Below are 13639 nucleotides of genomic sequence, written 5' to 3' on the forward strand. Positions count from 1 at the left end.
ACTCAAGTGGGAGGACACTTGCATCAGCTGTGAATTGCCCCAGGCAATCCAGCTCATGGAGCTTTATTAGTGTCCTTGCTGATCATGTGTTCAGCCTGGTTTGTTGAGACAGTTCAGATGATCAGGGACCAAAAGCACCAGGGACACCCCATTAAAAGCTGGTTTGGGTAATGAAGATGCTGTTAGATGACAGCTGAGTTCTGGTGTGTTCAGAACCCGAGCCCATGAGAGAGGCACAACACTGGCCCTCTGGATCAAACTTTCAATAAGTAAAAAAAAAGTTTTACTGGCTTACAAACTGTTTTAATTTTATTTTTTTTTTTTCACAAGCTACAGCTATTTTGTGATTTCATTGATGTTTTTGTATTCCCACTGATTTTTTTTTTTTCCATATTTATTGACACCACTCAAATGTTGTTCCTACAAGTAGCAGCACACAAAATCCATTACTGGGCACATGCTACATAAGAAAAATAGCTTACTTAAGTTCATGCTTCATTACTTTAGTTCTTTTTTCTCCACACATTAGCACTGATTATGAGGTAATAACATCACTCAGAGAACATCAGTAAACTCTTTTAATGACACTGCCAGTGTTCACTTTGCCAACTCTTTCCAAAAGGGTTATGATCACTGGAAAGACACATCCTTTCTCATTCACAGTTTGTCGTTGCTATTAGTTGGATGCAGCTTGTTTTGGGCACCAAATACAGCCTACCTTCGAACATATACAGAAGATTGGATGTTAATTTTAGTCACTAATTATTAATTTCAGTGATATTTGATTAATAAAAAGGCATGCACAATAGCAAATGCACTCACATAATTACTTGGGAACATGCACGTACCAAACCTGTTAAAGTTTATTCTATTTTTATTGTTTTGATTATAATTGTCACTTTGATCCAAACCAATGACCTGACCTAGTTAATGAGTTCCCTTTTAATGCAGTTATGTCATGTGCTTGATATTTTGATTCTTTCAGTTTGAATACTTTTCAGATGAATTAACTGACTTTTTCATACAAGCTCCTATCTTTCCATGTTCATAAATCAAAATTTATTTATTTATTTTTCAGTTCATTGAAGAAAAGGACCATTATTTCTTCTATTTTCTGTTTGCACATAAATGCAGTCATATCATCTTATTTTGGGAGAGAGCAGATGACATTACCCCGTGTTCCTTTTTCTTATCATGAGCAGCAGCCACAAGGTTTCCTAGTGAGCAAACCTGTGCTGCTGCACTAGAATAGAAGTTCCAAAGGAGATAAGATCCAGGGGGAAATGTAAAGGTGACAGAGTTTTATGCCTCAGCTTAGTTACAACAATTAAAATTAAAAGCTGGAACAGCACAGAACTGGAAGCAGTTTTCTAAAACTTGAGATCAGTCAAAACATCTTTTTCCATAAATGTTTCACAAGCATTTGAGCTAAAAGGGATAATAACAAAGGGAAATGTTATTTTAATATTTTTCTTTTTTTTTGGTCTGATTAAGTATCTTTTCTTCTTTCATCTCATTTTGGCTCCACTGTTATACCATCTCCAACTGTTCACAACCTGAAAGAGGTTGTGGAGGGGAAGGATGAGCAAGTAAATCTGAATTCTTAATGAAAACTTTCATATTATGATTAGTTACTACAAAGTTTTTGGGGCTTTTTTGGTGGTTTTTTCTTTGTGTGTGGTTTTTTTTTTTAATGAAGAAGATTCTTTTTCAGGTCATTTTTAAAACTTTCTAGAAGTGAGTGGGTCTTATATGTATCTTACAGCTCTTTGAAAATCTTTGTGACAAGAAAAGGAGCTGAGTTCTTTTAATAATGGCATGTTATTAAAATACTAATGATTTTGCTGTTTAAAAGTGAGCTTTAATGATTATAACTCTCCTCTTTGATCAGCAGAAAATGGTGACTAATCTAAGAAGGAAAAAAAAAAAAGAAGTTTTAAGACTCAGAGATCTCTCTCAAGCCTGTTGGTTGCTATAAAAGCTCAGAGACAAGAGAGTAAAAAGAGAATAAAACAGGCAGCAGACAATAAGTGCAGATGTTTTATTTTTATCCTGAAAGACTCCCCTGTCCAAATAACAACGAAGCAAATAAAGAAAAATATATACTGGTTTGACCTCACCTGCTTTTTGAATTTCTACTCTTCCTCCCCTGTAAGGAACTTCATCTCCTCATTGATATCAAGTTCTTTGACTTTTTCTCCCTTTTCCTTGTTCAAGAAATCACTCAAAATCCAATTGCCAGTTATCACACTGTCAGGTCATTCTGCCAGGTCAGGTTGAAGACTTTTTTCTTTCTCTCTGCCTACCAGAGCAAACCCTGGGGCATCATGAGCCCTCTTCAGTTCCTGTCTCAGAAAAGGAATGAAGCAAAAGGCCTTGTCCTTCCAAAGCCCAGACATGGGGACCCCTTCACTAATCAGGCTAAATCAGACACTGGGAGACCCTGCTTTACTCTGCAAGTGTGTTTTCTTACCCCCCCATTCAACTTATAGCATGCTTAACTTAAGGTAAATAAGGTGAATGCAAACTCTACTCATGGTGCCTAAAATATAATGCATTTATGATTTGATTTTTTTAAAGACACAGGTACAGAAAACAAGAAAAATATGATTATTTTCAACAAAGTTGATTTGGAAAGGTCTCTCTCCACTCTCTCACCAGCTGACTTGCCCTTTCCTGGCTATTGTGGGATTTGTAATACAGGTTTTCAGGTTTGGCCGCGGGTTCTGCCCCATCAAACATTCCATCAGAGACTTCACCCATGCATTTGTCTAAAAGCCCACCAAGTAGGATAGCTCTTACTGGCTCACATGTCTTCCCACAATACCAAACAGCTTGAATTGTCAGCCTGAAAATCCTATTTATACCTTTCATCTCTTTGACCTGTTAAGGGCTGTTTTCCATCCTCTGGGAGGGCTTTTCCATACCCCAGGCACTACCACGCATGGTTCTCTGGTAAGGAGAACTTTTCATTCAACAGAGTGTAAAACTTTTCCCATTCCCTTGGTTTTTTAGTGCAAACTGCTCAGTGGACCTTACATTGCATTTTGATCTGTCCAATAAATGCAAACATCCCATGAGGGCAATCACACACAGCTTGAGTGTGAACATTTGCAATAGCAGCTAATTGCTCTGGATGACACAACCAACCCCCAACTTCTTCCTTTTACCCCTACCAGAATTGTTTCAGAAGCAGAATTAATTTAAAGCTAAAAAGAAAATCTTTAAAGGCCAGAAACAACTGCTTTTTATAATTTTTTTTTCTAGATCTCTGCTGTATGATATTTTAAAGCTGCTGCTCTGTTGTTATAGGGAAGGCTGCACTTCAAAACGTTGTCTTACCCCTTCCTTCCTCCTATTTTCTGAAATTTTAGACTGAGGCAAATTTACCCACTGTGTTTCAAAAATATAGTTATGTATTTTTAATTATCATTATTATTTTCATACTGTGGCTTTCATTCGAGCCACAGAAAAATCTATGCTTAGAATCCTTAGAATCCAGGAGGAGTTAATGGCATAATACTTTCATATTTTTTCCTCAGAAGAAATTCTTGAGATGATGAAGTGGAAAACTTAAGCTGTTAATTCTCCTCCCATTTCCCTTGTTCCTCTTTGTGAATCACAAAGGTATCAACTGATTGCTATTATAGACTTAAAATGCAACAGAATAAATTTTTTCACTGTTGTGCAGTTGTTTTTTTTTTCCTGACTTATTAACATTACCAAGAAATACTACATAACACCATGACACATTAATAGCTGCTGTTCTTCAAACATCATCATATCACAATCTCTTCCTGTGTGCATTTGCAAATGTTTTGTGAAAGAAATAAGCGGAGCTTGTGGTTTTTTTTTTTTTTATTTCTACACCACAGCAGAAGGAAAAGCCGATTAAAAGATTTATTCAAATATTTACATGACACACACTGTTGCAGTATTAAAATGTGAGCTTGCTCCTTTTACACATCTCCTTTGTAAAGCAGCAAATCTTTTCTCCCTTTTGTTACTAATGTAACTTTTAAATGGTAGTTACAAGTTTCAATGACTTTAGGCTCTAATTGGACATCCCCTCCAATTCTTCTCTTCCTCATCCTCTTCCCCCCCTCGTTACACCTTGTTTTTATACTGACCTGGCAACGTGTGCTGACGGCCCAGAAAGAAAAATGTGTCCTGGGCTGAGTTAAAAGGAGCATGGCCAGAAGGTCAAGGGAGGTGATTCTGCCCCACTGCTCTGCTCTGGTGAGACCCCACCTGCAGTGCTGTGTCCAGCTCTGGGGTCCTCAGCACAAGACAGACATGGAGCTGCTGGATACAAGAAACAAATTCTTCCCTGTGAGGGTGGAGAGGCCCTGGCAGAGAAGCTGTGACTGCCCCATCCCTGAAAGTGTTCAAGGCCAGGTTGGACGGGGCTTGGAGCAACCTGGGATAGTGGAAGGTGTCCCTGCCCATTGGCAGAGGGGGTGGAATGAGATGATCTTTAAAGTCTCTTCCAACCCAAACCATTCTGGGATTCTCTGATGATTCTATAGAGGTTCATGTAGGAGGTGTCTAACCCATTTCCTCACTCCCAATACTGCTCCACACTGCTCCACATATCTTTCCACACACTAGCTTTGATCTGCACATCCCCATAATCTCACCCTACGTGCCCTTTATCCACACATCTCGTTATGTTTGGAAAGTTTTGTGAGTGGGCAATAGATCAATACCTTCTGCATTTCAAACATTATCCTTAAAGTTCATCTCTTTCCATAAGCCTGTGAAATATAGTAAAAATTATGATCAGCATCCCAAATAGCATCAGAGCCATCAGTACAAGCTGCTGGCTTCTGGAACCAGCAGTAGCCCTGAGGTTGCAGCCCTATCCTCTATTCCTGCCTTTTCCCATTTTCTGGCATTACTAAAGAAAACAGAAAATGGATATGAGGAGAAATTAAGAGACTCTGGTATTTATATTACTACATGTATGCTGAATGTCTAAGGAGTACAATCAGGACTCAACATTTCAAGTGCTCCTGTTGGGAGGGGACTGCAGTATTCCCCTACTCCAAAGCATTTTTCCCTTGTAAAATGTTGCTATACATTCTCCATTGCCATTGCAGTGCAGTGGAAGGCAACAATTTACCTTGAACAGTGAAGGTAATTAAGTAGACATATTTACAGCATAAATATGTAGATGTATACAGTTAGAACTGCATTCTACAATATTAATTCCTAATGTTCCTGAATGCATTCAAATATCAGACAGTTTGAGCTATTTTATGCTTCCTATTAAATACAAGGAGATGCAGGGTCATAAAAAAAATAAAATGCTTTGTGTATAGACATTTAGCTGGTTGTGGCAGAGCTGGGAGAGAACCTAAATCTGATCTATCCTCTTGTGAGTTTTAAATGTGTTACCTTCCCTATCACCGATGTGCGATGATCAAAGTCTCATGAATATGCACACTGATTGCCAAACTAGGTGGAATCCTTTAAAAAGCCTTTCCCCACGAGTACAGCAGACCTACTGAAGACCTTAGCTAGAGATAAACTCACTCTAACTCAGCTTATATTTGTTTCATGTGACAGTCATAAGCACCATCATCAATTTTACACCGATTTCAAGGACCAGCAAAAGTAATCACTTCTATTTCTTGACCACTGAAGAAAAGAAGTCCCATATTAAAACTTATCAAAACTATCAACTGCAGACATATGGAGCCAAACATCTTACTTCAAAGGCATTTGATAGATAAAATATTATTGCAAAACTATTTATTCTCCCTCTCTGTTTCTGGTTGCCACTTTATTTCCTACTAACCTTGTCCTAGCTTTTTCTTCAATCCATGTTTCATTGCCAAGTCTGGGCTCCGAAGAACTCACAGTGATCAGTGGAAACACATACTTTGTCCCTGGTTATGGTCTCCTTAACACAGGTCTGATACTTACACTGTGCTACTCTGAACTTAAAATTAGGTGATGTAACAGATAATCAGTACTGCAAAACCTCCAACTGGGTAAGTTCATTAGTAGAGGGGGGGATTTTTCTGGTGGGTATCTATTGGACATAGTCTGGAACAATCAAAATATCAAACATGGTTCAGACTGATAAAAGTGCTGAAATCCTTCCAAAGTAACATACTTAGATTAGACACATAACAACCTTGCTTCTGCAAGAGCTGTGTGAATAGCAGAATCTTTCTTTTCTCAATTTCAAGTTCAGTTTTGGAAGAATAGCAAAAGTTCTTTCATTCACTGTATGATATGAAAGAAGCTCAGTAGCTCGAGTTCCATTGTAAGCTCATAGAAGAATATATAAAACCATCAGCACCAAACATCTATCAAAACTTGAAGGCACAGAGATGTAAAATTAACCACATTCAAAAAATATATTCCTGCGTGTTGCAAGGGGAACTATGTGGAATGAAGACATTTTCCACCACTGCTTTAGTTGGTTTATGAATAAAATCAGAATTTCTGGTTCATAAAACAATTAAACACAGCACAGACATGAGCATGCAAGAATAGCAGAGCTTGACCCTGTGCTACTACAGGAAGTTTATCATAGACATAAAGGCTTGTGATGACACTTTGAATTTCTTAATATAGGAAATGGTCTTCTCTGTGAGAGCACACCTTCAGCTTGTAGAAGAACATCAGGGACACTGAACATACCAGGACAGTATTACATGTGACAGGAGCAAATACCTTACACTTAATACCTTAATATTTAATTCTTGCAGGAGATAAAACCTCCCAGAACAACCTGGGCTTCATATTTAAACACAACCACCCTTCCAAAAAAATGAGTATATAATCGTATGCTTACAGTGTAGAAACACAACTTCCTTAAGAAGCTACTGCACACACACTTTGATGCAACTCATTCAGTGCTCAGTTTGCAATATTTTTTTAGTATGGATGCTTTTGTGATTTTTTAAATGAAATAAAACCAGCGAGTTACCCAAACAGCAATGCCACACTAATACTTTATTATGCCACACTTTCAGTTAAGACACCAAAATTAGTCTTAACTACTATCAATGTGAAATAATAAAAAGACCAAAGACCAAAAGAAGAAAAAAAAAACAAAGTAGGAAAAAAAAAGCTAGAAGAAAAAGAACAAAAAAAAGGATCTAAACATTTTTAAATAGCCAAAATATTTTTTGATTTTCTGTTTGCATTCTGTATCAAAACCCAGACAAAAACCAGCAGAACTAATATATAAGTCGGAGCTTATCAGTATGTTAGATATTCGATTAACAGAACAACACATCAGATAATTAATAAAACTGCCAATAAAAACAGTAATGAAATAACTGCTGCAATACATGCAAACCATGTATTCTGAGAAAATTTTCCACCGAGTGTTTCCACCATGAAATAAATGGATATTCCTTAGGAATAATCCCACTGTAAAATAACATAATCACTCCTGGCCTTTCCTACAGGCCAGCACTTACACCTACCTAAAATAGCCACTATTCCTCTCACATATGGCACTGAAAAAGGCAACTCTGTGAGTAAGAATGGTTTGTAGCCAGCAGGTAACAATTGAAGGAAAACAGTCTCTCGTTTTCTGTTCCATCCCTCCTCACCAAAGGTTTGGATATAATTCGTCCATCCCTGACAGATGAGATTAGATAATGACAAGCTTTGGATTCATGTAGTAAATCCAGCTAAGAATGTACAAGCAAACGTAGAGAAAAAAGGCTGCTGTTGGCAAATTTGAAAGCTTCAAGTTCTTTCAGACCAGAACTTGCAGAAAAATCAATTTCTACGTGAATTTTTATTTTTCTTTTAAAACAACTCTGCAGTCAGATCGAGTCAAATTTACCATCTGCTGCAGAGAGAAATACAGTTCTACTCAGGAATACCAAACTTCTTTGTAAACTTTACAGGCAAGCTGTTCCTGTCAGAATTTAAGTCATTGTGATAATACATCTTAATATTCGGTCAGGCTTTAAATAAAGAGTGACAAAAGTCCACATATGGATGACAAGCTGTTCTACAGTAAATATTTTTGTATTTATTGAGAAGGGGCTTATGGCAGCTTAGGACATATTCCACCAGGCATTTCAGTTTAAAGTACTTACTGACTAATAAAATCAAGATAAAAATCCCAGTTTGAAAATCCTCACCAAAATTTAGTTTTTAAATTAGCTTGATCCTATTCTTGTTCCTATTCCTATTTAGTTATGCTTTTACTTGAAAACCTTTCCCAGCTGGTGGATGTTACAGAATGGAGAACTTTTAGTACCCTGCATTTTAAGCAAAGTTTTATTCCTAAGTGATGTGGAATGTTTCTATGGAAGAGAAACAGCAAATACAATGTAATTTTACCATTATAGCTGACCTCTAAAGCCGAGTAAAAATTCTTCCACTTTTTTTTGCAAATAAACTTGTTAAAGCCATTTTCAATATTCATGCAACTGAGGGGATACAGCATAAAAATCCTTTAAAAGTTCCTTTTCCACATACTCTAGTTAGAAATACACTTTACTGAAAAGCAAAGGCAAAAGCAAATCTTATGATAAGTAGGGAGAACATTTTTTTTTTCAGTTTCAATTCCATTTTGAGAAGTTACAAGGCACATATTGCAATTAATATTGCAATTATAGTAGTTAACTATTTGCTCCAAGTTCACTACACGTTACTGTTTTACTATAGCAACCATGCAAGTAACTCAATACGGCAGAGAAAAAATAGGTTTTTAAACACCTGAAGGAAACAGAAAGTATATTCAGTCACAGGCAAGCATGCAGCATGTAAAATAAATGCTAATGCAGGTAAGTAACCTTACCCTGCTGTTGGATCAACAGCTATGGCCTTGGGGTTGTTCAGATCCAGCTCGATGAGGGTGACACACACTGACCCGTTCTGGCTGCAAACAAAGATCCTGTCACTGACGTGATCCACAAAGTAAAAATTCCCCGTGATCCAGTCGATTGCTATTTGCTGCACATCTGCCAAAAAAAATAAAAAATAAAAAGGAAAGAAAGAAAAAAGAAGCTCAGGAGTGCAATTGCAATACAAATAACTGGCTGCCAGCTGCTTCACTGTGCAGATGTTCTACTCACTTAAAGAGCTCCAGCTGTTTTACATGCATTAGATGGTATATGATAAGGAATCCAATCCTCAATACACAAATAGTGGTTGGAGAGAATTTTTCCTTTTTAAGCACGGAAGTCTGATTGCAACTTCAGTGGCGCGATACACATTTGTTTGGAGTCCTCTTAAATATTTTAAAGTTTGTCATTGTGATTTTTTTTTTTTAGGGCATATTTAGAAGCAACATCACTGAATGATGGTGCACCCGTGAAACAGGAGTCTGAAATGGTGATGGTAGAAGATTGCAGGGGGGAGGCAGCTCTGAAGCCACACAAGTTCTGAAGTTGATGTTCCAGGATGTCTGTTACGCCGTGGGGATGCTACATTGGTAAAGCTTGTAAGAGTTTATTGGTCATATTTTAAGGGGACTAAAAGCAGATCATAAATACTTCATGGAAATAAAAAAAAAAAAAACCCTGTGGGTAGATATGCATGCCTAAAAACACTGTAGCAGATACATGTGTATTCACTCATTTTCATTTAAATCACTATTTTTTGTAGTTCTGAGGTATCTGGATGCCACCAGATTACTGATTTAACCACCACAATAAGTAGCATTGAGGTAAATGTCTGTGGGATACTTATATAGAGATATTTATTAACAACTATGCAGTTTTTCCTTCCCTGGATGCTGTGGCAGCTTCTCAGCCACCAAAACAACTGTTTCAAACAGTTAGTTCTTTTCCTTGTAGGATCCTGGAGACACTTTTTGTAAATGCCTTAAAAATCCCATGTATTTCTTATAAGTCAACTGACCTGTCCATACACAGCTGTACTGTTACAGTAAGCAAAAGTATAAAGAAGTGCAAAGAACATAACACTACCAATTTCATTTAACTAAGACTCCTTTTCTTCCTATTCTTGTTGACAGGATTCTTGTTTCAAGATTCTATCATGATGAGAGAAGCCAGATGTGATAAACTATCATTTCAGAGTAGGGTTTTTTTTTTTTTTACTTTCAGTTTCTGTATTTCTATCAGCCCTCAGATGTGGAATTTTTAGCTTTGTTTTCCACAATCCAACACAAAACTGTTGCTCCCATCATGTCAGTGCTGTACAGGAGAATATAAAGTAAATTTGACTGAGCAATAACTGTAGGCATTAAGTTTTTGACAATAACTAAGGGCTTATGAGTCATGCACCGGCTAAATACTTAAAGCAGACATGGAGACTCGTCCTGTCCTTCAAAGTGCAGATAAACAAGATTTACTCAATGAAATACCAGGAATACCAGGTGTATTCCACCACAGCCACCTCCTTACACAGGTCACTGCTGCCCCTTCTCTCTTCTATTCCTGCCCTTCCACTATTCATTTCCCTTTTAATTCAAAGTGAATATTGTGCCTTTTCCCTTCTGATAGCTCTTATTACAAAGATCTGCTGAGCCAGAATAAAGAAATGCTCCATTTATTCCAGTATCCAACCTCAAGAAGGAGGTCAATGTCAGGTGCACTGAGAGACATGTGTGAGCACTGATATATTTTGGACAATAGTGAGGAAAACCTGGATGTTTTTCCTTGTCCAAACAAAACATAGGATGTGCTTTTAAAAATATCGGTGAAAAGAAACCCCAAAACTCTGTGTCTCTGGAAATCAGTAACAGTTTAAGCATTTTCAATGTGTCTGCTTACCATTTTCTGAAGTTGGATTCGTGGAATGAAAAGTTTATGGCTCACTGATTCAGTGAGGCTTTTGAAAATTGCAGATAAACTTCCATGTAATAGAAGCATTTTGGAAAACATCATTTATAAAGAATGAAAGGTGCAAAAGGGATTCAGTTTTAAACATTTGTAGAAATAAAACTAGTAATTAAATTTCTGCAAAGAGAACTCTAGAAGATTGCTGTACATTGGGAAGTGGATGAAAAGGAGCAAGGTTAAGTAGCAGCCTGCTGGAGGAGGATGCTGTTTTCTTCTTACTGTGCGGGAAAAGTACCTATTTTTAGATAAATGTGATAGAGACATGAAAGGCATATCACACACCGATTGTTGTATCTGTTAACAATATTCACAGTTATAAAATGTTTGCTCTATTCTTTCCTTAGTTATTCCTTAACATATCGCAAGAAATTGCACTAAACAGGGGTTTTTTAATGGAAAACAAGAATAATTAGGTGGTTTTTTAATGGAAAACAAGAATGATTAGTTCAAGATCATATTAGGAATTTGCATCCAATAGTTAAAACTGAGCTTGCTCAGCAGTCCAGGAAAAGTGAGACATCCTAAAGCAATACCACACCGTAACCTGTTTGTCAAAAAGCATTGGTAGCTCTTAACACTTATTTACCCAATTTCCCTTCCCCAGCAGGATGTCTTTAGGAAGGGCACAGAGGTCCCAGCAGCACAGGTTATTTAAGACATATAGGGTTATTACAACTCCATTCTTTGTAAAGCTGCTCATTCCAAAGCATGCCATGTTTCAAGACTTAAGTACAGAGCTTCCAGAAAAAAACAATACATTAATTCACATTACTTTTCTTCAGAGGAAGAATAGACCTATTCAGAGAGATGTCCTATCATGCAAAGAACACTTCTCTGAAAAATAGACCTTCTGGGGCAGTACATCACTGTCATCTAGTAATTAACCTGGACACTGAACACACAGTACCATTTGTGTATTGTAGATACCATTGATCTGGTTTGGGTTTTGTCTTCTTCGTACCATGCCCTCTGCAGTGCACTGGGTACATCCACTTTATCACAGGGGAAGTTCATAAAGAATTGTCCAAGTCCACTCTCCCATCAAATTATATTCTGCATGAAAAATCCACTCAGCAGATAACAAGTGCTGTGAATCACATTCTAATCTCCATGGGTTTGCTGGCAGCTGTGCTTTAAGCTGCTGTGAATGGCTCCCCAGTTATCACACAAGTTGCATGTGCTGTATACCATGGAGATAAGGGCTTGATTGCACTGGGGACTTTATATATATATATATATATATATATATAAAACTTCTTGCACTCAAGAAGTTACTGAATTAATTTCATGCCTATTTCTGAATTCATATATAAATCCCACTATGTGCAGATGTCTAGTCTACTCATATCTTTAAAGTAATTAATCTTTTTTCCTTTCATTCACGCAGCTTCAGAAGTTCCTAAAAAGAAATGTTTCCCCACATATATTTATTCTGAGCAATCTTCTATAAATTTTTGAGGGTTCTTTCCTATATTAATAACAGTTTCCTTGGAGCATTTCTGTCAAATGTGATCATCCTTCCTTTATTACTTTCTAAAAACTAGGATTTCCTCTAAAGGACTTCATAAATAATAGTTAAGACATCATATAGTTTAAATTCTACTCCAGTTAATGACATTATGTAGACTGTGGGCACTAGCAAAATTATGGCTGGAAGTAAACTTTTCCTATTTCTTTTATACACATAAATATTACGAGACCTTTAGAGAAAAGAGCAATTTCATATGAGGGTGGCTAAATCTTCAAAGGGTACTGGAAATACATGTCTTATGGTCAAACCATATTTTATACAAACCAGAGCCATGGAGAATGACTGTCTTCTTTCACTTTGATTTTTCCAACATACATCTTGTACTGTAGGAATTGCTACATTTATTTCCATTTCAAATCAAGACTTGCACAAGACTTCAGAGAACAGAGGAGAGGGAAAAGCAGTGGCATGTTCTTGTATTATATTACTGTTGTAAATGAGGATTCTGCACATGTACCATCTATTAAAATCAGTATTATGTTAACAGATTTCATTTTTCCCAAATGTTGAAGAAAGACTAGAAACAAAAATTAATAGGTTTTTTCCAGTTATACACTTCAGTATAAACATTCCTTGTTTTTTAACTGATCTAAGCAAACTACTCAGTGGAGTTCATAGGAGTTGTTGAAGTCTTTCTGAGAAATTTCTGAGTGAACTGGGAAACGATTTTGGATGAAATACAATTACAATTAAAAATGCTCATTGCACTCTCCATATGTTTCCTGTTAATAATGAAAGAGACAGACAATATCTCACTATTTTAAAGGAAAGAATTTAACTTCTACTGCCTTATACATTAAAACTGTCCTTGTTCTGAACATGACTGAAATGGAAATTTACTCAAGACTCAAGATGTGTGTGAACATTTCATAGCAGTTAGTATGGAAGATCAGAACCATGTATCATCCTTTCCCTTCAGCACATTTTGGACCTTTCTTTATATTATATTGATTATATTATATCTGTATTCTATTTTATTCTATTATATTATAATATTTATTATCACAGAATCATAGAATCACAGAATCACAGAATGGTTTGGGTTGGAAGGGACCTTAAAAATCATCTTGTTCCATTCTCCTGTCATGGGCAGGGACCCCTTCCACTAGCCCAGGTTGCTCCAAGCCCCGTCCAACCTGGCCTTGGACACTTCCAGGGCTGGGGAGTCCACAACCTTTCCGAGCAATCTGTGCCAGGGCCTCACCACCCTCACAGGGTATAATTTCCTCCTAATACCTAATCTAAACCTAATCTAAGGCCATTCGCCCTTGTCCTATCAATACATGTCTTTTATTTATACTTTTTTTTTTTTGCT

General features: G+C 36.9%; 1 protein-coding gene across 1 annotated transcript in view; it reads right to left on the reverse strand.

The window, feature by feature from the left end:
* LRP1B (LDL receptor related protein 1B) overlaps positions 1 to 13639 on the reverse strand; it is a 506665-nt gene that overhangs the window by 277028 nt on the left and 215998 nt on the right. Inside the window, exon 7 of the mRNA XM_051810328.1 lies at positions 8786 to 8948. Within this exon, the coding sequence (XP_051666288.1) occupies positions 8786 to 8948 (163 nt within the window). The remainder of the gene's footprint in view (positions 1 to 8785; positions 8949 to 13639) is intronic.

Source organism: Manacus candei, unplaced genomic scaffold (assembly GCF_025592945.1).
Source record: "Manacus candei isolate 608988 ecotype Guabito, Panama unplaced genomic scaffold, ASM2559294v1 h1tg000077l, whole genome shotgun sequence".
Taxonomy (NCBI): domain Eukaryota; kingdom Metazoa; phylum Chordata; class Aves; order Passeriformes; family Pipridae; genus Manacus; species Manacus candei.